Raw genomic sequence first — 23,837 nt, forward strand, 5'->3', positions numbered from 1 at the left:
AAAAAAAAAAAAAAAGAAAGGAAAATATCTGCATTTTTAGAAGAATTATTACTGAAAATCATTGAAACAAATTTCAATGCCTTAAATTTTAACAAATAATCAGAAATAAATTTCAAGGTCAGAAATTACCCTAGGCTGCAACCACTCCTTGCAAATGTTTATCGTACAAGGTCAGCCTGTTTCAGAACTTGAAACACTGAAGCAAGTTTAGGAGAAAGTTCATACTCAGCGGTAAGAAAACTTACAGATTGCAAACAAAAAGCCATTCTCTTCTAAGGTCAAAGAAACCACAAAGCAGCATTCAATATCCAAATACAGTTCATTGATGTGTTACTTCTCTATTCTTTTGAGGTTGCAGAACATTTTCATGGAACTTTTAATATTTGCTAAGAGGGTCCAAAGACATGTCCTGTCCCTACAGCTCCAATGAGGATGGAGGAATAATCTGTAACTGACAACTCAATTGATATCTCAATTTCTTCTAATGCTTGGATAACACCACCAATGGTTAAATCCCAACCACACTTTGCAGTCTGTTTATTTAAGTACAATACCTCATTTAACAAGTGTTATGGTCAGCAGTTAAACTTATTTTTCACTGTTTAGGGGAATTAACAAAATTTTATAATTTTTTAACGGCTAATGGGAGGTGTTTAGCTGTCTGGTTTTCCATTGACCTTTGTGGAAATGGGTTGCTTGCTCAGTATAATTTTCAGAGGCAAAAAGGTATATGAACGTATCTTTAGGGTACTAGCTATTAAAAAAAAAAATTGACCCAAATAATGCTTGAAGTCTTCTTTAAGACACAAATATTAAAAACACTCTTATCCAAAGTCCTACTTAAATGTATAATGCTACCCCAAAACAGAACTCTTTATCATCAAAAACAGTGACACAACAAACAAACATACAGACTAGAATGTGACTCCCCACATTCTCCATGAAGAGGTCACCAGAAACCCTGGTGCAAATGGAAGTCCTGAAGAAACATGCTAGGAATGAGTATAACAAAGCAGAAAAAAAAAAAACAAAAAAAAAAAACAACCAACAACAAAAAAAACCAAACAACCCACAAACCTATCTTCCAAAAGTTAGAAACCAGATCACTTGGTGTTTTACAATGACAAAACAAAGACAGAGAGCAGAAGACATGAAAAACCAAGTTAGATCAAAGTAATATTACTCTGGACTAAATAATCCAACCTGTTAGAGATGCAGTCTGAACACCAAATAAAAACAACTCTCTACAGCTATCAGATGGACATAGCTGGGAAAACATTAAAATGAAAGTCTGAATTAAAAATGAGTTATAAATAGGGGTATTAAAAGTTCATGAGGTTTTAATTAATCAAATTACATATAGCTAGTGTTTCAGCCTAGAGTCTTGTTTTCAGCATAAAGCACTACATGTAAATATACTTCAGCCTTGTTAAGTTTGAGGGACTTTGTTCTAAATTAATGAGTAATCTTTCTCACCTGTTAATGTCTTGAGACACAGAAAAACATCAAACAGAAGCAAATTTAGAAGACAGTAATTGAGGTGAAATAAATGGCTACTACAGTTAAGTCATCATCTACAAATAAAATAACTGCTGGATATTATTCCTCCTCTGAAAGCTTAGACTGTACAAATATTGTGTTACAGAGCAGCAGTTCACAAAATTTCATTTGCTGGATATTGTACTAAAAACATAATGTTCCTGAATGTTATTTTTAAATGCTGAAACACATCCTTCAACTGGAAATTAGGCCTCTACAACAGTTTAACACTGTAATTATTAACACTTTAGTTATTTCTATGGTGGATCCAGACAATCCCAGCAACCAATTACTCACAATTGTTCTCTCTTGAATTCCACCATCTTTCTGGATACAAACAACACAACATATTCATATGCAACAAGCATATATATTAAGTGAATATTAAAACAGGTATAACAAATAGCATTGACTTTAATGAACTGGAAAAAATAATACTCTAGCTCAAGGCTGCTAAGCATTTGATGCTCCCACAGAATCCAGCTAACCTTCAGGGCATCTCAAAAAATAGAATCCCTGCCTACATAGTGTGAGCACACATGAAATAATGAAAAAAAAATTACTGGGAGCAATGTTTCATGAAACACAGAACTCTTTCATGTGACATAAGGACATTCAAAAGAAAAACTTCCTGGAATTCTAACTGCATGCTAACTTTAAGTAGACCACAACCTTCAAAACTGATGTTGCTTCCCAAATTAATGAAATTTTGCAATCCTACTGGTATTTGCATGAAGGTGGCTTGATTTTTGTTTTTTGTGGTTTTTTTTAAGAATACTTAGCCAAAAGGTTATAAAAACCAGTGCTCCTTCCTGCATATACAGTTCCAGATGCTTCAGGATGCATGAGTTCTTAATGTTCTTAATGTTGCAATGCAGCAGAATTATTTTTACAGCAAAGCACAAGGCAGGGCTGCCGCCTTTCAGAGATGGGATAGGAACATGGTACACCTGGCATAATTTCTAACTTTATGTGATTTTAAGTAATTAAGAACAATGTAAAGCATTTAAGTACCTTGACTTCCTATATGAAGACAGCATGGAAAACTACAGCTTACAGATTCTAAAATGCTAAATAACTTCTGGCCCACTATTCTACCTGATTGACAGTTATCAAAGTGATGCCACACTCTTAAAGACGTGGTTCCTATGGGTTTTATGAAAATCAGTTGCTTTCTGGCAGAGGAACTGCAGTTAGTTCTGCCAGGAAAAACATCCACTCTCCTTCAGACCTCAGAGACACCAGCCACCAGCAGCTTAGCAGCTAGCCAGGCAGTACAAGCAATGTCAAACCAATTACAGCATATGCAGCATGCTACAGGAGGTGCCCGAGTCACCCAGCACTGGAGATAGGCACATTGGGACAGTCAGGCTTAGCCCATCAGGGACACTGGAGATGTGGAAGCCAATATGAGACTAAGTTCTACAAGTGGGAATGCCAGGAGGAGGAGACTGAGATGCAGAACACATCAGGTTTTTTAGTTTTGTTACACTACAGCAGGTGAGCAGTAATTGGCACAGTGCTACTGACAGAAAAAATTCCAAGTTTCACTGTCATCAGTGGGCATCTTGGAACTGTATTTTCAAAGGAAGTTACATTGAAGCTCAAATCTACTGAAAAGTCATTTCTCTTCTCTTTCAAAACTACCAAAGACAATTGTAATACTGTAAGAATGTAATTTTGAATTCTCTTGGTAACTGTACAAGATTCTGCATTTCAAACATTTAATAACAGCTGCATTTGTGATGTGAAAAAGTCTTAACCTCTTCAAAACAGTAAAGGGACAAATTATGCACCCTAGTGATTTCAGAATACATAAAATCAATTCATAAAATGGCAGATAGGTTTAACTCTAGTTTCTTACCCTTTCTCTCCCTGAACAGCTAGCCTAAAGTTGCTATACAGAGAAGTTTGAGAGAAAAGTTTTTACGAATTCTGGAAAACATCTCCATCTTATTTTAGAAGGTATTTAATAGCATAATTTGAGCAATTCTGCTACAAATAACCTGTAAAAGCAAAGAACCAGAGATAATTTGTTCTTACTTTTTTCAAACTCCAGGACACCTTGCCTCAACAAAAGCTACTGAGTCAACAGTAGCTGTCACAGTTCCGTCAAAACACATCACACTTCCTTTTAAGGTTTTAAAATCAAATAGTTTCTATTCTCTAACTGCTACTCATTATACTAGTTTGAAGAACATGACATTACAGTGGGTTGCCATCTTGTATGTTTGATTCCTTCAAATTCCAAGTAGTTTTCATTAGAACTGTCACTTCCATGGCCTTATTCAACAATCCTTGAAACTCAAGCTAACCTTGACAATTTCAAAAAGCAATATAAACTCAATGGCCTTCACAGAGCTGAGGGCTGCAAAGGAGCCTGGATTGTTGGAGGAGCTGGTAAAAACCACAGCAAACTGAACCCTGCTGGCATATCCATCTATGACAAGCGAGCACGGAGCACTTTATCAGTACTGTGTTAGTACACTTAATCTACACATAATCAACTCGTAATCATGGATAGGTCTATGCCATAAGCAAGATATTCTGAACTTATTGCAATGCTCCCTACAAGTACACAAGGCTGCTGCACTAGAGATAAAGTGCATTTTTTTAAAGGCAGAAGTAGTGCACAGCCTGAAATTAACCCCAGAATCCCAAACCTCAATTTTCTCTACCCTTGAGTTCAGAAAGTAAAAATGTGACATACCCTACCTGAACACATTACTAGCTTTCTTCAGGATAGAATAATCAGGGGAGGCTATGCTAACCCTTACACAACCACAGGTATTGAAACTAATGGGGTGTCCTTGCTCAGAAGAAAGAAATTTTATCCCCTCAGAGAAAAAAGATGCCCTTCCAAAGAGTCAGAAAAACAGCTGAGATGTGGTAAAAAGACACAAATAACTATTAGTGTCTAGTCTTGTAGATGAATTCCTGTCTTTTATTTCCAGTAAAACCTAACTTTTTAATAATCAGCTGGCATGCTTAATCAAGAATAAATTCCTACCCTGAGGATAGAGTTAGAAACATTTGAGTATTTTCACAATTTTAAAGACATTTTTTCAGTTAAAGCATTAATTAATTCAGAATTCCTTGACTAACAATGATGGCTTAAAAAAAAAAACTCTTCCATTATTTTTATTCAGATTTTAGATTAGGTAAAGCTCGCATCTTAATCTTTAATTTTAGATTATGCTTTGATCTATAAAGTATATTGAGGAATGTAAGAACTACTTATGAGAAGTTATCCTCAAAACAGGCCATGTTCTTTGTCAGTGAAACTTCTCACTACTTCAGCCACACAAGGTTTTATAAAGCAACGGCTTTATTAAATTTGTAAAGCAACATTAAGAGACCATGATTACTATGTTTCATTTCATCACACACATCTAAAGCTAAGAGTTCTTTACACCTTTGTTTTGTCTGCTTCTGAAAAGCCTGAAAATTTAAATCTATTTTACTTGGATTCCAGAACTGAAGAAACTCACTCTGCTGTTAATAAAACCCATGAGTTACACTTTACTTCCCTGTTCAGCTTTCAAAACCAAGTTTGTTAGTTTTCCTTTCCAACATGGAAAACATTTGTTTACCTATTAATTTCCCTTACTCTGGCAGAAACACAGAACTTTTCCCACCTCCCAAAAGCAGCCAAATGAAACAAGCATTCAAACCTAGATAGTCACTGCTGTTAATAAAAACTGGCTGTTCTCATAGCCCTTCTGTTTGTGGCACTTTCTCTTCAGTCCTGTCAATTTGGCTTCAGTGAAACCACACTAGATATGCTATAGAGATCCCAACTCTATAAAACTGCACTGAGAGAAGTAACTTGCCTTTGAGATGCTTGCTATTGCCTGCCAACCACAAGCCCAGACACATACCTTTTCTGGATCAAATACACTGGTAGAAGGGGCTCCCTTTCCCTGGCTGGAAAAATTAGTCCCTGCCTGCTTGCTAGGGAAATAGTTTGAGAAGCATGCCTCACCACACCGTATTAAGGGCAGTCATTTTTAAAATTTATTGTTGAGGAAGAAAAAACACCCTTCTTAACAAAAATAACTAAGCCAGCACAAAACTGATACATTCATATACTACCTAGAGCTGCTTAAGGGTGAGCACTGAACCACTACCACTAGCAGTGCCTGGAAAGCAGCTACGAGCAGGTGAGGAATGGGTGCTGCCAGACCCCTGCCAGGAGCTGCAGCCACTGCAGAACTGTTACTATCTACGCCAAGCAAATCGCTCAGTCAACCCTGGCAGCATTCCATTCCCACTGTGCAAGACTGCAAAAGACTACAGAACAAGAATGAAGGGAAATTTTGATGAATGGATGAGTCTCCAGAACAGGGGATACTGCCATGACTTGTAGTCATTTTATATTCATGCTGTTAAACAGTATATGGTACCACCAGTGCACCATTGTCTTCTAATGCTATCATTTAGGTGGATGGTCAAGAGACATAATTCTATTTAGCATATTCAATACTTCTTCAAACTAAGAAGTTTGTTTGAAGTTATCTTGCTAAGATTAAGAAATACGGATGAGAGATCTAACTAGCTCAAGTTAAGTGCACCTGCAACTGGAGTTAATAATGGAAGAAGTGAACAGGCACATAGACTGACGTTATAATCAAAAATATATTTTTAAATGCTCTGTCATTATATGAAAAGATGATAATGGTAATCAGTTCTCAGCAGTACCCAACTCAGCTCCCAGTATTATGCTAAACCACAGGGTTATGAATCTATTTCAGACATGAACTCTGTCACTGTCACTTAACATGCTGCTAGCATACAGCAGCCCACTGTCTAAGGAGAGCCACTAAATACTCAAGGTGCAGCAGCTCATTCTGAACACAGCAGCAAACTAAAAGGGCACAAGCTGGCCTACAGACCACTTGCTAGAAATAAAGGTGTTGGCCATGACGCTAAATGGACAGGAGTTCACCGTCTGTGTTACAAACAGAATCACAAACACAGCTGAGCTAGGTTCTTTCTTTATCTAACAAATAGTGAGAGTATTCTCAGAACAGTCAGTCCCATGACTGAGCCTTGTCTTAACAGCCCATGCATGGTGACCTTCGAGACACACAGCCTCTTAAACAAAGTGCTTCAAACTTGAACGAAGCTTTTTTATTTCTACTGGACTGTTTAAGGACTCCTAACTGGAAAAAAAAAAATAGTCTAACACATTGCTGCACTTTTGGAACACTCAGAACAAAAATGAAAGAGTTGAGATTTAGGGAAACACAGATTTCCACTTTCAGGTCATCATTTCTACACACAACTACAACGGCAATCCATAAACACTATATTCTAGTAAGCCAGCTTTCCAAATGCACAGCGGCCAAAAACTCAGATGCTTCTGTATTGTCAGATGGACCAAGGAGCCATTAAGCACAAATTGAGCAACTCCCTCATTCCTTGCAGGTGCAGCCAAGGGATGAAAGCAAATCTGGCATCTGAACAACAGTATCTACTGGTTTTAAGGTACTTGTCTTTTCCACCTCAATGTTGGCTAGCTGGGTAAATTTTAACAATGTTAAATGCATGCAGTGAAAAACAGAAACACATGACTGTTCGGCAGTGAAACAGAAGTGATACCCGTATTAAATCTTTTCTTTACAAGGCGCTTGGTTCCTTGGGTAAGTTTTACAAGGCAGGACTACACAACGCATCAGAGTTAAAACAGCCTTGTAGATTCGCAATTGTGGTTGCGCACAGTATTTTATCCCGCTCTAAGGGGGCAGGAGTTTGCGTGCGCTGAAGGTACCCCCGGTTCCTCCCGACCTTTCCACGAGTTCACAGCCAGCTCACAGCCCGGCAAGCCGACCTGCCGCTTGCCCAAGCTTCTGGCACGGGGTGCCCAAGTTGCGACACCGACCCGCCGGTGGAATAGGGCTCTCGGACGGAGCCCGTCCAGGCCCGGCCACCCGCCCCCGCGCCGCGGCCAGCGCCGCCACGCCGGGACACCCCCGGCCCCGCGGCCGCAGGCGGGGACATCCCCTCGCCGTCGCGGTCCGAAGGTCCCTCGTCACCTCCCCCCACCGCCCGGCCCGACACTCACTGTTGCTCGACTTGAGGTCCCGGTGCAGGATGGGGACGATGGCCTCGTCGTGCAGGTAGAGCATGCCGCGGGCGATCTGCACCGCCCAGTTCACCAAGATGTGCGGGGGGATGCGGCGGCCTCCGCGGGCGGCCGCGGCCCCGGGGGCGGCGGCCAGGGCCCTGTTGAGGGATCCGCCGCGGGCGAACTCCATGACGAGGCAGAGGTTTGGCTCCCGCAGACAGACCCCGTGCAGGGCGATGATGTTGGGGTGCCGCAGCATGGAGAAGAGCTTGGCCTCCTGCCGCACGCTCTCCGCCGTGGCCGTGATGTCCTCGTCGGGGTCCTGCCGTGCCGCCTTCACGGCCACCTCGCGGCCCCGCCAGGTAGCCCGGTACACCTTCCCGAAGCCGCCCACGCCGATGATCTCCTGCAGCTCCAGGTGCTGGAAGTCGATCTCCGTGAGGGTCCCCGCGGGGTCCCCCCGCCCGCTGCCCCCCGCCGCCGCTCCACCGCGGGGCTGGCGGGTCACGTAGTTGGCCGGGAAGATGCCGAGGCGGTGGCGGATCTTCCCCGCCCACCAGCCGTCGTCGCCGGACACCGCCGCGTCCTGCGACAGCACCTCCACCACGTCCCCTCGCCGCAGGCTCAGCTCGTCCTCGCCGCTCGCCTCGTAGTCGTACAGCGCCGTCCACAGCGGGCACGGACCCCCACTACCACCGGCGGCCGCCGCCGCCGCCCCGGCGTCCGGCAGAGCCATGGCAGCGAGCTCAGCCCCGGCGGCCACCAGCAGCAGCGCCGCCGACGCGGGAGCGCCCGCCCAGCCGCATCCTCACCTGCCGCCGCCGCCGCTGAGCGGGAGCCGCGGGAGGGGAGGGCGGGGCGCGGGCAGGGGCGGGGCTCCCGGTCGCCGCCGCCGCCGCGGGGCTCCGCGGGGAGAGCGCAGGCGCGCGCGGAAAGGCGGGGAGGGCAGCGCCGGTGCCCCGCGCCCGCCCGCCCGGGCCCGCCCATTGGCCGCCCGCCGTCACGTGGCGCGGGCGCGGTCCCGCGGAGCGGGGGCGAGGCGGAGGGGCTGCGACCCCCCTTTTGTCCCTCAGCGGCTGCAGACAGGGCTGATGGCGTGTGCCTGCGCCGCAGCTTCCTCTCTCCTTCCCTGTGCGGTTTGGGGGCTCCTTTGGAACAAATCCCAAGAGCGTTCTGAAGAAACTGAACTTCCTCGTTCGTGCTTGCTACTGCCACCTGCCCCCGCCGCTCGTGGGCTCTCACAGAACGGGTCAGGTTGGAAGGGACCACAGGGTCTGTTCCAAGCTCCCTGCTCAGGCAGGGCCCTCCCAGAGCACGTGGCACAGGATTGAGGCCAGGTGGTTCTCGAACATCTCCAGTGGAGGAGACTCCACAACCTCTCCAGACAATCTGTTCCAATGCTCAGTCACTCTCACAGTAAAGAAGTTCTTCCTCATATTCAGGCGGAATTTCCCGTGCATCAGTTTCTGTCCGTTGCCTCCTGACCTATTGCTCAGCCCCACTGAGAAGAGCCTGGCTCCATCCTCTTGGGCACCCTCCCTTTAGACACTGATAGACATTGATGGGGTCCCTTCTCAGTCATCTCTGCTCGAGGCTGAACAGGCCCAGCTCCCTCCGCCTGTCCTTGTGAGAGATGCTCCAGGCCCTTAATTATCTTTGTTGCCCTCCTCTGGACCCATTGCAACTCTCCCCTGCTCACCACCCTAAACATGCACGGGCTGATAGAGTCCCAGCCCTGTGTGATGGGATCTCACAATCCTTTCAATTAAGAGGTTGCCTGAAAATAGCAAATGCTGTGTATATGCTATTTCTGGGTAAAGATTCTCCTGGTTTTAAGTGGAAAAATTGTATCACTTTCTAAAGTACAGTTGTCCTTTCCTTGGAAGTTGGAGGGAAGTGTGTGGGCTGGGGACGCCCTCCCATCTTGCCAGCGTGGTGTGAGACAGTGGTTCAAAGTGGAAGGAAATGAGTTTTCATGCCAGGAGCCAATCACTGTGCTGTGGGACCTGTGGTTATGGATGTGGCCTCCTCAGCAGAGGCCCCCAGGAGGACAGCAAAGGCTCGGGAAAGGTGTAAAACTGCACTGCTGAGTTGAATGACCTGATGCGATGAACACTCAATTTTGTAGAAAAACCTACATTCATAGCACTGTACATCTCTACATAAACACAAAATTTGCAGCTGGATACCACAGAAGGAAGGCTTGAACATAAATACAGTAATTAAAAAAAAATTACAGTATTCAAAAATCATAAATTTTTGTTTATCCCTCTGTATTTATAGATATACCCCACACAAAAAAATACAATTATGCTAAAGTGACTTACTGAACCACATTAACCAAAAAAGAAAGAATGCAGAACCAGCATGTCTATCAAGTCTTCTCCCATTTCCTTTAATATAACATTGCCTTGCAGCTATTCAGAGAGGTAATTACAAGCCTTTCCCTTATCTGCATATTTGCCTTATTATAAAAGCCATAAAGTATGTTGTAATACAAGTGTTCTGCCACACAAATTCCACCTTGTACTTTTTTATCTAAAAGAATCTGCAGGAACTAATTAAGTGTGGAATGTTTTGGGTCAGACAAGGTATTGGTTGCAGTGCAGTGAAATGTTTAAATATTTATCTAGAGCTATTATTCCAAAATTTGCTTTCTGAAGTGCCACTGTCCACTAGCAATCACTGCACTCGGGTTAGACTTTGTGCAGTGTTTCTTCAGCACCAGCATTCCAGGATCTTGGTGTATAGTTGCTGTTCCTGGGAGTTCCAATAATGGAAATATTATGACCAAAACAGTGTAAAGTGTCCTAAACTTTCCTTTCGGCACCACCTAGTGGAGTTACCGGTTAAAAGAGCGCCATACAGGTGGCTCAGACCCTCTCTGGCATCTCTCTGTTGAGAAAAGGGGTCCCTTTTTTCATCTTTGGCACCCCTGTAACTGTGTAGCTACAATACTGTGCATCTATGTTGTGTCCAGAACACATATCCTGACCTGGAAATTACAGGAACCCTTCATAACTGCAAGTATTGTTATACCAAAAAAAAAACTTGTTGTCAACATTATCCAAAGATGAGGAAGAGTTCAAAGATTTGAGTGATGTGTGGACAAGTGTCATGGTTTAACCCCAGTCAGCAGCCAAGCCCTATGCAGGCACTCACTCACTCCCCCAACAGTAGAATTGAGGAGAGAATCAGAAGAGTAAAAATGAGAAAAATTGTGGGTTGAGATAAGACAGTTTAATAGGGAAAGGAAAGCCATGCTCATGAGCAAAGCAAAACAAGGACTTAATTCACCACCTTCCATGGGCAGGCAGGTGTTCAGCCATCTCCAGGAGAGCAGGGCCCCATCACATGTAATAGTTACTTGGAAAGACAAACACTATCACTCCAAGTGTCCCCTCTTCCTCCTTCTTGCCCCCACTTTATATACTGGGCATGATGTCATATGGTCTAGAATAACCCTTTGGGCAATTTCAATCACCTGCCCCTCCCAGTTTTTCTTTTTTGTACCACCTCACTGACAGGACATGAGACACAAAAAGTTCCTCGATTTAAGACAAACATGACATAGCAACAACCAAAAAATCACTGTTTTATCAACAGTATTCTCATATGGAATCCACCACTTGGCAGTGTACCAGCTACCAAGAAGGAAATTGACACTATCCCAGCCAAAACCAACATGTCAACCTAATATCAATTACAATCTAGGCCTTCCACATTGTAACCTACATAAGTTACAGGTCTCAAAAAACAGAATAGAGTAGGTTTTGAAGAAGCTTTCTACTTGCACCCTAGTTTACCCACCTTTCTATATTGGAGCTATGCATGTAAACAAAATTATTTACTAGTCTGCCTGTGGGGAAATTACTTAAGTAGTTTCTGAAACTGAACATTCTTAGTTATCATACATCAAAACATTGCTATTAGCTGCATATTGCACTTGATTCAATCATTACAATTGGTTTAATAAACTTTGACATATTTGAAAAGAACCTGCAAAGGATAAAAAAATATCACTCAACAGGGCAGAAGTTTGGGCAAGATGTGATTACAGGAGTAGCACATGAGGCACGGCCAGGACTGTGCCTCCTTCATTCAGCTCAGGAACAGCTCAGGAAACTTCCTGAGATCACACTGAGCAAGTATTCAAGCCCCAAGGCTGTAGATCCTCAGGCATATAATGGTGGGAGTGCTGCTGAGGGAGACGATGCCATTCCTTCCCTGCTCCCAACTGCTTGTTCATTGTGCTGTATCATCCCTCCCATCAAGCCAAAACTAGCATCCAGCACGGTCACATCGCCTGCGACATCAGGAAGAAGGCTGAGGTATGTGGTTCATGAGCTCACAATTACTATAATAGCATCTGTGGTCTCTTACCTTTGTCAAAAAAAAAAAAAAAAAATCCACACAAAGCACAGCAGAATGGCATGTTTGGTCTGTGAAACTGTAGCCATGGTCAGGAACAATTGAAATGGGGTAAATTTGGTGATGTATGCAAGATGTATCCATTACATACATGCATCCCTCACAAAATTGACTGCAATAAAGGTCTACACATGTTGAATAGTCCCTAGAAGGGATCGGTGAGACACTTAAAATTTAATTTCACCGTTATTTTCTGATGGTCAGGGACGGGAGGTGGTGAGCACCGTGTGAGGCCAGCCCTGGTGTTCACAACCCACCCTTGTACCCCTTCCTTTGGAGGTGTCCCCTAAGAATATACCTGGTATCATTATGCTTCATTCTTCACCAAACTTTAGTTTACCCTGCTCAAAGCTTCCACTCAGCTCCATCACCTTTTCAGCCCCCCTCTCGCCCACTTCGCCTATGCTTCCTCCAGCCGGCGCCTACCTCCTCACTCCGCTAGTTTGAGGTCAGCTGCATGAAACCCTTCAACGAAGGCAGACTGGGCTTTTCCCTAAACCCATTCTTGAAAGAATCCGAATGTGTTTTTTGGTGTTTTTTTTTTTTTTTTTTTTTTGAGGAATTTTCCTCCATCCCGCCCAAAGCACATCTCAAGTCAACGCAAAACGGGTGACACCAAAGTTGGGCAGAGCTCGCAGATCGGAAACTCGTGATGTATCGAGCAGGATCAGTGAGAACCCGGCGGTGGGGGAGTGGCCGGCGAGGCGCGCAGCCCAGCTGGCGGCCGCCGGGGCTGCCCCTGTGCCGCGCTCTTTTTGCACCTGTGACCGCACCTCGCGGTGCCCGGGGCGGGACGCGGCCGTGACGGACGCCCCCGCGCCAGAAGCGCCCCGCCTCCGCCGCGGCTCGGCCCGGCCCCGCTCCGCCCCGCGGCCTGCGAGCGCTGCCGCCGCTGCCGGCAGCCGGGCGCGGACCCCGGCGGGGCGGCGGGCTCGGCCCCGCGGCGGGGCAGAGCGGGCGCGGTGCCCGGCGGGGGGCGGCCCGTGACGGCGCTCTCCCGGCGGCGGCGGCGGCGCCCGGGGTGGGGCGGGCGGGATGCTCGGCGTCGCGGGGCACCATGGGAGAATCCGCGGGCGCCCGGCATGGCGGCGGCGGCGGCGGGCGGCTGAGGGGCGGCGGTGGCGGCGGCGGGGGGCGGCCATGGTGTCGCCGGCGGCACGGCTGGTGGGGCAGGGCGTGTGGGCGGCGCTGACCGGGGGCTGGTACCACGACCCGGAGCAGGGCGCCTTCACCAACAGCTGCCACCTCTATCTGTGGCTGTTCCTGCTGACGCTGCCCATGGCCCTGCACCTGGTGAGAGGGGCTGGGGGCGGGCGGCAGCGGGGGCCGGGGTGGGAGCCGCGGGCCCCGGCCCGGAGGCGGCGGCGAGGGCGTGTGCGCTCAGCCGGCTGTAAACTGCCCTCTGGGGGGCTTAAATATTGGGCATTCTGGGCTTTACCTGAGGGTTTTGTGTCTAAGGTTAACAGGGTGAGTCCGCCGGCTGCGCCAGGTAGGGGCCGGACCCTTAGCCCCGCCGAAGGAGTTGGGTAGGGGTGCAGCGCTGGCTTCTGAAAGTGCTGAATGACCGTGGGGACGTTTGTCCAAAAATCTCGTTTGGAGACAGGTGTTTTGTGTTTTTTGGTGGTTTTTTTTTTTTTTTTTTTTTTTTAAGTTTGATCCAGTCTTACCTGCTGAGAAGGGTAAATAAATGGAAAAATCCAGATACCGTTTAATTAATACGCCTTGCTGAATGTCACTCGTGAATCACATGGCTTTTGTGACATGCAGCTCCCTTTGTGCTGAAATTTAAACTTTGCAAGTGATAATAACTGAAGTTTGTTTGCTGGACTTTAAAATTTATTTTCCTGAAAAGCTGGAAACTTTTGCTCTTGTTTTTGTGTGTTTTCCTACTGTGTGAGAAAAGCTTAAAGTATGCTGGATCATCAAATCTATTTTGGTGTGTCCTTCAGTGATTATAGGGTAATATTGCTTCCGTTAGAAGCAGTTTCCATCCTTTTGGTTCCTGTAGTGACTCAACTAAATTCTCAACTTCTAAATAGGTTTATTCACCCTACATAGTCAGATATGGGCCTGATTATCAAAAGGAAAGAGCATTTATGAATCTCCTTGCAATCCCAGTGGAAACCAAATCTTGTATTTTTAAATGTGAATTGGTATTGGATTTTGTGGCATGGATTGCAGTGAATTCCTGTAAGAATGTCTCATGGAGTTAATGAACCAGAATAACAATATGCTTCTTCTGATTGATTGCATATTTTCTATGCAAACTAGCAAGTTGTAAGATTGTCTTGCATTGTAGGATTTGCTGTCCAAGTCATAAATGTGATTAAAAAGGAAAAAAATTGAAGGCTAACTTTTTTGTCCCAGTTGATATAAGTATGTATTTGGAAGGATTAATTGTGGGAAACTTCTGAACTGAAGAAAGTGTGGGGGTTGCACAGAAGAACACTGGACTGTAGGTCAGAGCTAAGGTAGAAGTCATTTTTTAAAGGGGAGAAAATGTAACTTATCTACTGAACTCTCTTGGGCATCATCTTTCCTTTCTAGATGGACTTGCGTTTTTCTGCAGACTGACTGACCTTCTGATGAATCATCTGGTTAAATGCAGGACTTGTGTTCTTGAGCTAACATATTGCTATGGGAATTATTTGTCCTTGATAAGAATAAAGCATTTATTATGATGGCTACCTAACAGTAATTATGTTCTTACATATTTTCTTGTTTTCAAGTGGCTTGTTTCTAAGGCTTTGTAAACTTTATGCAAGGCATCTATTCTTGCCACTTAGCAACTTGAACCTGCTTTTTAGATAAAGGTTTTTTTCTGGTTTATGAGAAATCTTGTTTATAATATTCAGTAATATTTGGGGTGATATTTATGTTACATACTTGACACCAATATTTTGGATTCAGCAAAAGCGGTCAGTGAAGTTTCTTGAAAACAGATCAGACTACTACTTTTTAAATTTTTCATTTGCTTGGGATAATATTTTGTTGAATTCAGGAAGTCTCTCTGAAACTGTGATTTGAATTAAGTGTCAAAACTCATCCATCTGTTTTTAGTTTTTTCACAGTGGCTCAGCAGAGGCATGCTGACAGTAGCATTGAGAAGCTTAAAGTATCAAGTTGTTTCTGTTGTGTGGATTGAGAATTTCTTTCTCTAGCTTATTCAGCATAGTTTACTTTGCTACTAAGAATTCCTTGATTAGCTTTCCCCACCCCTGAAAATGCAGCTCTGTGTTTCCATTACTTCATTTTCTTTATCATTTAAGCATTAAAAATGTACATTGGATATTTGGAGCATCATTGCTGTTCAAATCAACTTTCAAAATTATAATAAGATCTCTTCTAACTGTGCCTTATTAACTTTCATAATATATTAAGAATGAAAGTTTCCTTGTTCCACCAAACAGTTGAGGATCCCTAGGTGTTTTGCACATGAAAATAGTGATAACTCTTTAGTATTCAGCCCCCGGGCTGAATTCAGCCCCCGTAAAACACCAGTGACCTAGAGATGCAACTTCGGGAAATACTTGTACTATAGCTTATTTTACAAGCTGGAAGAGAATGTGCATTGTGTTTGGGTGACTGCCCAAAACAATGTACTGAATGTTTCTCCTGCCTTTTGTTGGACCCTTGAACTTACAGGCTTGTTACTTCTCACACACTAGATCTTCAAATCTTGCTGTGATAGAAGTACAACACGGCAATATAAGGGTGTGGACACATAAATTACTCAGAGGTAAACTGTGATAAAACTAGCAGTGTGTCAGCTGCTTCCAGTCCCACTTGGCTGCCTTTTACCCCACTCTATCTTTCTGCAAAAGTTAAGAATACGTATATCTCCGGAGCAGAGAGATAGGCTACCCTGTTATGTACTGTATTTATTGTGTGGTAGGACACACTTAGAACTCAATGTACACCCCTGTAATTTTATTTGCTACCTGCTTTTCCATATTTTATATTGTGTGATGGGTACCTCTTAATATTGATTCACCTTAATTTACAGATAAACACGGATCTTTGGCTCCAGTGTCATATCTCCTATGCGTGTCTCTGTTGGTAGTGGCTGACTGAACGTTTGTTTGGTATTTCCCCATTTGTGTTCTGTAGCACACCAGAGACAGTGAGGCCCAGATGCACCACTGCCTTGGTTTAGATGCCTCAGAGGCTCAAGCAATGGGTGGGATGCATCTGGGTCTAAACACCCTTTATCATGCAGCCCAATTTACAAGGCGTGGTATTTTGTTCAAAGGTTACTTACCTTTATGTACATATCTCAGTCACTTCCACCTTTGTGCTACTCCAGTAATGCCATAGACACGTGAAGGAGAATGTGGCTGTTCTTCTGAGAACAATCTCTGGGCAGGCAGAAGCCCCAAGCAAAGATGCTTCTTAAGTGGTGATGTCAACCCTGTTGCATTTGCAGCAGTAAGTTGGGCCACATTTGGGGCACACCAGCCTGCATTTCTGGCTGTGACCCCACGCTATTCTGGTGCAGGGTACAACAACAGAAGCTACTGGAGAACAAAAAGTACATTATGGTAGAGTTTTTAATGGGATGAAAGAATGAAGAAAACTAGGGCTACAGCTTCCATAGAAACCTGTGGGAAGTCATGAAGTCCTCCTTCTAATGAATTTGTATTTGTGGATTTTTTTTTTCATAGCTTCTAATAAGATGTCAACTCAATTGAAGCTTTTCCTGTCACTGAGGTGGCATCAAAAGGTCAGAGAGCTATGTGGGTTCCTCTCATTAATGGAGGAGGTGTGCTGCTGTGACCTTGCCCAGTGGGGTGTATTCTCTTAAAGTTTGCTGAATAACTTTTTAATTCTTTGGCTACCTTCAACAGGGGGGATGGAGGGAGATGATGAATACACAGACACATGGTGTCATTATAAAACCTCATTTTAATAGAAAACCAGGCTAATTATAACTATTAAAACTTCAAAAGTGACTCTATCATCTAATTCCTTAGTGGCCTGTAACTCAGTTCCTCCTCAGCGTGGATTTGATAGCTTTCACCTGTCTGTCCCTGAGAACACCAACTGCAGTCATATGACACTGGTACCTTATGCAAGAGGCCTGATTCAGAGAATGGAGGGCTTTCCATTATCATCTTTCTCCTAATTCCTCATGTCGACAGGGAGCAGCCCACTGGCTTGCAGTACTCAGCCTGCCCCAAGATTCAGAATATTAAAGGTGCACTGGCCATTGGCAGTCTTGGTGTGGTGAGCACACTAAAGCACAGCATGTCCCGGCCAGATGGGCACAGAGACCAAGGGCTGGCTCAGGGCACAGCTCCTGTAGGTCTGGTCACAAGGCAGGGATGAGGGCATGCAGCACTCAGCATTTGCTAAAACTGGCCCTGTTTTCCACTCAAAAATCTAGGAGCTTCCTTTGAACCTCTCTTGTAGCATGGCACGCATAGGCTGCACTACTGGAAATCTATTTTAGTTGTGTCCTCTTGACATTATTCATATAATATTTATTAAGCTTTATGAATGTCACCTGTAAAGCACTTCTTTTCTTAGTGGGCCATTCAGAATTGTTATTTAATGATGAGTGGTTGAACTGTGCCTTTTAGTGTATATTTGAAGAGATTCCTTGGAAGGTGAACAAATCTCTCTTAAACAGTCATTACAGATAATTGGCTGTCTCTGTGAAACCAAGCAATTTCTTGCTTGTTTTGTAAAAACATTAGTCATAAACCACAAATTCTTTAACCTCAAGTTCTTCAACCTCATCTACTAAGCCTTATACCCTGAGAACATGACCTTGCAAATGGATCCTCTCTTGGCCTGAGTTCACTAAATAACTGAAGGGTATGCTGGGAGTTGGTATTTACACAGTACCGTGAAGTATTCTTACCAGACTTAAGCCTCAACTTGTAGAAAGTTGTGTCTGTCCTATTAGGGATCATTGGTAGTACATATGTCCTAAATAGCTCCTCCACTATTGTGCAATAGATTCTTTGTATCTGAATCAGAATAGTCATAAAAAAGGATTTGCCTGAAAATATATTCACTTGTATATCTTGATGGTATGAAGTCCCAGTGAGCCAAAAGCAGCATCAGAATTGCATCCCACTTGCTTGTCACAACACAGAAATGATTCAACATATTAATTTCAACATCAAGATAAATGTGGTGACTTGTTCTAAAGATTAAATAAGCATGCCTTGCTCCCTTCCCTTTATCTGTGTCGTCGGGGTGATTTATTTATGAATTTGAAAAAATTATTGATTTACTCCCAAACTAAAGACTGATCTTAAAAATTACCTTCAGCAGGTTTTTAGCAAGTCCTGAGTATTGGAAACCTTTTTTTATTTTGTATATTGCTTGGGTTTTTTGTTGTTGTTCCTGTGTGAGAATGTAGTAAATTTCTGTTTAAATAAAACACCTGAAACTTTAAGAGAGATTAAACTCACTGTGAGATTGCAGCTTTGTAATGACAATACATAAGCATGTTCCATGACTATAATGGTAAAGACTTCGGTACTTCAATTATAACTGCAAGTGTTCATTGCTAGGATTTGCCATTTACTGTAAGGAAGTATTTGTATATAAAAAAGTTGTTAGTATGTCATGTCTGTGAAAGAACTTTACATGCTATAGTTGAACTATAATTAATTTTAATGACTAAGAGCTGTGGTGCTCATCACAGATCATCAAACAGATCACAGACAGCTGCAAATTAACAATTATGTACTTTAGAAAAAGAATTCAAAGAGGTTGTGTCATAGTTTAACCCCAGCTGGCAACTAAGTATCATATAGCCAATCTCTCACTCCTTGAATGTCAGCCGGGACAGGATGCCTCTCTAACTATGTTTTTGTTCATTTGTTTTGACTAGTCCTGACTAATTATTTAAAATTCCTCAGTGGTTAAGGTATTTGGGAAAATGTTGTGAGGCATTAGGAAATGGACATCAAAGGACAGTGTTCTACTATTGAGTCATAACTTACATATAGAGTAAGATAACAGAATTTTTCTAAAGGTTTCGTGTTTGTAGATAACTAAGTTTCATTTTGTGTCTGTATTTTTATGAATTTATAGTTTAGGAAAGGCTGCAGCTGCATTAACATGGGATGGCAGTATTTTAAAAAGCTTTATGTTTGTCAATGGTGAGATTTTGCTGATTTTGATAATAAATTATATCCACAGCTAATAAAAAGAATAAATCTTGTGAAATGGTTTGAAACTTGAAGAAACACATAAACCTTTTCTGTGAGCAGTACTCAATACATATATTGTATTTAGAAGTTTTAGCAGCATTTTCTCAAAGCAAACTGTTATCATTGTGTCCTCATTATTTCTTTCTGTAGGCTCTTCCAGCAAATGCAGTGACAGTTTTTGTGTACTGCAGCTTGGTGACAGTTTTCTTCACGGTAATAAAGGTGATCAGCTACCGTTTGCATCTTATGTTTGATAAAGGCGAAGTAATTCAACAAAAGCTCTCAAGAAAAAATGGAAGGCAATGTAAAGATACAGAGGTTCAAAAAGGAGAAGCGGTTCAGTCCTCAAATTGTAGGTAAGGTTTTCCTTGCATTGCTGGCACATTATGTAAAATGGGTGAGTTTTCACCATGGTCCTGCTCAGCAGAAATGTCTCTTGAAAGCAAGACTATTCCTTACAGCTGTATAAAGAATGACACTTTCAAAAACTTGCTTAGTGCTTTTCAGCTGGGTAGCTGAAATGTTCTTGTGGTGAAGCAGGCAGAGCTGCACCTGATTCAGAGGCTGGGCAGCAGCTGGGCACCATGAAGGTAGTAGAGGAGAATATGTACTGGAGGTGCTAACAGATCCTGAAGAAAATGTGGCAGAAGTTTTCTGGGGAAGCCTTAAATGCTTGCTTCTTCCTACTGTGCTTACCTGCTGGGAAGAGGCAAGGAAGTAGCAGGCGCCTGTTGGTAAAGAAAATGCTTTAATATGATGGCTTTGGAAGCCAAAGCAACCTCATGTTGCCTTTGTGTGCTTTTAGTAACTTCCCTCTCAGATCACACCTAGATGTGTAGGTTGCTTTTCCCCCTTATGTTTTATTGTGACTGGTTATGATGCTTCTGTGACCCTGTTCATGAGGAAAGCTAGTACTGCTTTTATTTCTCAGGGGCATTTGGTAGGCTGTTGTAGCTTCTCTACCGAGGAGCTAAGTACTATTAGTCTTTGCTGCATATAATCCATCAGGCTGCTTCTAGGCTGTGATAGTATTAAAGGTAAAAACAATAGTGAGATGGAGAGTAGTACAGATGTTTGGCAGATTTGTGTATTGGTAGAATGTTCCTGCTGGTTTTTCAAGCTTGAGTCACACAAAGAAATGAAGGTAGGTGTCGAGCGGCTTTCAGTGATATCAAGTGTTATGGCAGATGTAAAAAATGCTGAAATGAGGTATCTAAAAGGGACAGAAGCATAGAAGTGTCCAAAGCATGCTTAAATTGAGTAGCTTTGTTAAAACTACCAGTCAAGCTTCAACAGAGAGCTCTGTATAAAAGACCTTTGGGTATTTTTTGATGCATTTGCTATTGTTAGCTCTGTGCCAGCTAAGTAGTATCAAGATAGTTTTTATTCCTCTGTGCTACTGTTGTTCTGTGTCTTTACACATGCACATCTGTGCTACACTCCTGGTAGTGATGTTGCTGGGACAGTCAAGGTTTGCCTGCATCAAGACTCTTCTGAGAAATGCCTCTGTGTGTCACTAACCATACAACATTTTTATTTTAGATGGGGTTATGCCTTTCAGGCTGTTTTGGCTGAGAAGTGAAGGTAGAATAACTTAAAAGTTGCATGTTAAATCACCTGACTGTTCCTCCTAGGTTGATTTGTGTATGCACAACAATCCATTAATTAGTACTTGGTCAGAAAATAAAGATCTTAATATTATTTTGACTAGATGGATGGCAGAATTTTTTAAAAAGACCTTGATAGTCAGCAGGTTGGTTGAACAAGTTTTTGAGCCAGTTAACTAAAAAAAATGTTATGGAAAGATGATAGAGGCCCCCAGATAAATAATTTTATAGCTTATATACAGCTTTAGAATTTTAAAAATAATTTTTTTGTGAAATAAACAACCCCATGAACAAATAGAAAAGCCCAGCCCCATGCTTTTCAACATTTCACTGTGGGTTTTTTTTTGTTTTGTTTTTTTGTTAAAATGATTTTTTCTTGTTCTATACCTGAGAAAGAGAATGTTTGTAGGTTATTGATAGTAAACTTTGTCCAAAAATACCTGCTTATATCCATGGAAAACCTAGTAGGAGATATGTGTAAAAGGAGTTAGTGGATAGTTTAGTGTATCCACAAAGGAACTGATCAATAAATTGCCTTATAATATATGAAATTAGGAATGGTGGTATATTTGCTTTGCCTAGACAAGAGCAAAAAGTTTATTTTCTGATCTAATGATTGTATTTCAAGTAGTTGGTTATGGGAGATTTCCATATAAACAGGCAATTAGATAAGGCTTACATACTCCAGGGCTTACAAAATAAAAATTGTGAAAGGAGTAGCTTTCGATTGTCATATGTCTGAGGAAAAGCCCCAAATCATCTTTTGTGTCAATAAATCTGTTTGTGTGTCAGGCAGGCTAAATGGCATTATATAGGCATAGGGAGATTGAAGAGATGTCATTGTATTTCTTGTAGCTCTACTTCTGAAAACACCATAATAATTTTACATTGAGGGGTTTTTATTCGTTTGGTTTTATCAAGTTGTCTTAGTGAGGAAGTGCAGAAAGGTGTTACAATATTTTTAAAGCCCTGTGCTTTTATCATTGGAGGGGAAAGAAGTGCTGTTACTTCATTGTGCTGTGCTACTTCTTCCCATTTTGTTCTTATATGCGAGTTGCTTCCCAAAGCTCCTTGTGATGCCCTGTGGTAAGAAGCATTGCCTTATTTTTTGTGTGCTTCCCCTTCAGCAATAACTCGGGGGATCATGTCGTCAGTGAGACCAGCCAAAATGGCTCTACCCAGACAATTGCTGACAGTTCCAGAGTGCAGGCCCCACACTCGCAGGACTCACCTGGAGCCACGGTTAGTATGCGCACTCCTCCAGCAGCGTCCTCACCTCAGCAGTGCGCACTCGCCACTCGTGGTTTTGTGTTGCCAGCTGCTCATTGCTTGTAACACAGGCCTGCTCCAAGCAGGAAGGGTCATTCCATGCATCTACTGGGTATGCCACTGCTGCCAGTCAGCCTTGTCCTAAAGGTTTGGCTTTGCAGAGCTGGAGCTGTCGTACATAATGCTGCACTTCTTAGGAGGGCTCTCTCTGCTCTATAGATAGCAAGTGGCCTTTGTAAATCTTGCCAAGAGCAACTAGCTTTTTCGGGCTGCTTTGAGAGGAGGGAGAGGCTAATGCAATCAGCATTATTTTGTTGCCTCTGAAGGGATCTGCTCCTGTAGCATTAATAATTTGGTTTTGTGTAACTAGACTTATGCTTATAAAATGAACCAAAAACATCTCTTCCGTATTTAAACAAAGCATAAAAGCCATTTAAATCAAGGAGATATCTAGAGGAGGTTAAAAGTACATATATTTGCACTCAACACCATTGGCTGTGCTTTATAAAGAAAAGGTATATGAAGTGATGAAGGTGATGTATGTAAATGTTATTAAAGAAAAAAATAGGAAACACTCATGATAAGTTGAAGAAATTTTCAAAAAATTAAGAAACAGTATAACACTGTGTAATCTTAAGCTACTCCCCTTGCATACTGTGATAACATCTTTAATTATGTGATACCATGCTATTTTTTTCTACAGGACTCGTGCCTCAGTCAGTGCAGAGGATGGTTAGTGATTTCTGAATAAGTGGCTATTTGATACTTCATTCTGTCTTCATATTCCTCCACACCCACCCTTTATCCCTATTTACTACAAATTACTCAAATCCTGATCTGAATCAGAACTATTTCTTCATTTCCTGGAGTGTTTTTACCTTTTTGTAGCATCTGTGTGATTCAGAGACATTAATAGTTCTTTTCGTTTGGGTTTTTTTGGTTGTTTTTTTTTTTTTTTTAATGAGGTAAAGTATTTTTCACCTTGTTTCTGTCTTACTCTCCAGTATTCTGGTATTTGTCCATTCTGCAAACCTATGCCTTTCTGGGATCTCATCCTAGTCTCCCACTTCCAAACATGTAGATTGGGTCTTGTCAAACCAAGTGTCCTATTCTTGCTGCCAGGATACCACCATGAAATTTTAGAAAATAGTAATAATTTCCTCTTGATTTTGGTGTCTGTCTGTCATTTTTTTCAACGTCTTGTTCTTAATTATCCACTTAGACTGTTGAATTTGAACACCTGAAGTATTCCTCTGGGGTGTTGTGCTTAGTTTTGAGCTCCCCAGTTAGTTCCCAGGCACATTGACCTGCTGATGAGAATCCGGCAAAGACCAACAAGGTGATTGAGGAATGTGATGTATGAGGACAGGCAGATGGGATGTTTCAGCCTTTGTAAGGCTAAACTCTTTTGTAACCATACAAGTAGAGCTTACTATAGTAAGTTACACAGCACATTGAGCACGCTCTTCCCAGAGATGCCCAGTGGCAGGATAAGAACCAGTTGCAGCCATGGAAAACTATAGTTAGATCAATTGCATTTAATGTCTTTTGTGTGGGGTTGTTTTGGTTTTTGGTGGTTTGTGTGATTTTTTTTTTTTTTTTTCCCTACCAAGTGAGTGGTCAAATACTGGATGAAGTTTTCCAGAGAAGTTGTGAAATCTCCTTCTTTGGAGATTTTCAAAGCTCTGTTGGAGATGACCCTGCTCAAACTGTACCTGCTTTGAGTGTGTGTGTATGGCAGAGGGGTTT

General features: G+C 42.8%; 2 protein-coding genes across 7 annotated transcripts in view; one reads left to right on the forward strand and one right to left on the reverse strand.

The window, feature by feature from the left end:
• Positions 1-8,475, reverse strand: part of MAP3K21 (mitogen-activated protein kinase kinase kinase 21) — a 40,359-nt gene extending 31,884 nt beyond the window's left edge. For all 3 annotated transcript variants that reach the window (XM_002191469.6, XM_030268275.4, XM_030268273.4), the window contains exon 1: positions 7,607-8,475. In XM_002191469.6, the coding sequence (XP_002191505.5) occupies positions 7,607-8,345 (739 nt within the window). In that variant the 5' untranslated portion in view covers positions 8,346-8,475. The remainder of the gene's footprint in view (positions 1-7,606) is intronic.
• A 4,517-nt stretch (positions 8,476-12,992) lies between these two features.
• Positions 12,993-23,837, forward strand: part of PCNX2 (pecanex 2) — a 150,946-nt gene continuing 140,101 nt past the window's right edge. Inside the window, exons 1-3 of one of the 4 annotated variants that reach the window (XR_012055122.1) lie at positions 12,993-13,333; positions 19,363-19,568; positions 21,947-22,061. Coding sequence is in view for 3 of the 4 variants with exons in the window: in XM_072927114.1 (XP_072783215.1) it covers positions 13,076-13,333; positions 19,363-19,568; positions 21,947-22,061 (579 nt within the window). In the remaining variant the exon portion in view is untranslated. Of the gene's footprint in view, positions 13,334-19,362; positions 19,569-21,946; positions 22,062-22,791; positions 22,821-23,837 lie in introns of those variants that run through there. The other 3 variants (XM_072927114.1, XM_030268277.4, XM_030268278.4) reach the window with 3 other exon arrangements.

Source organism: Taeniopygia guttata, chromosome 3 (assembly GCF_048771995.1).
Source record: "Taeniopygia guttata chromosome 3, bTaeGut7.mat, whole genome shotgun sequence".
Taxonomy (NCBI): domain Eukaryota; kingdom Metazoa; phylum Chordata; class Aves; order Passeriformes; family Estrildidae; genus Taeniopygia; species Taeniopygia guttata.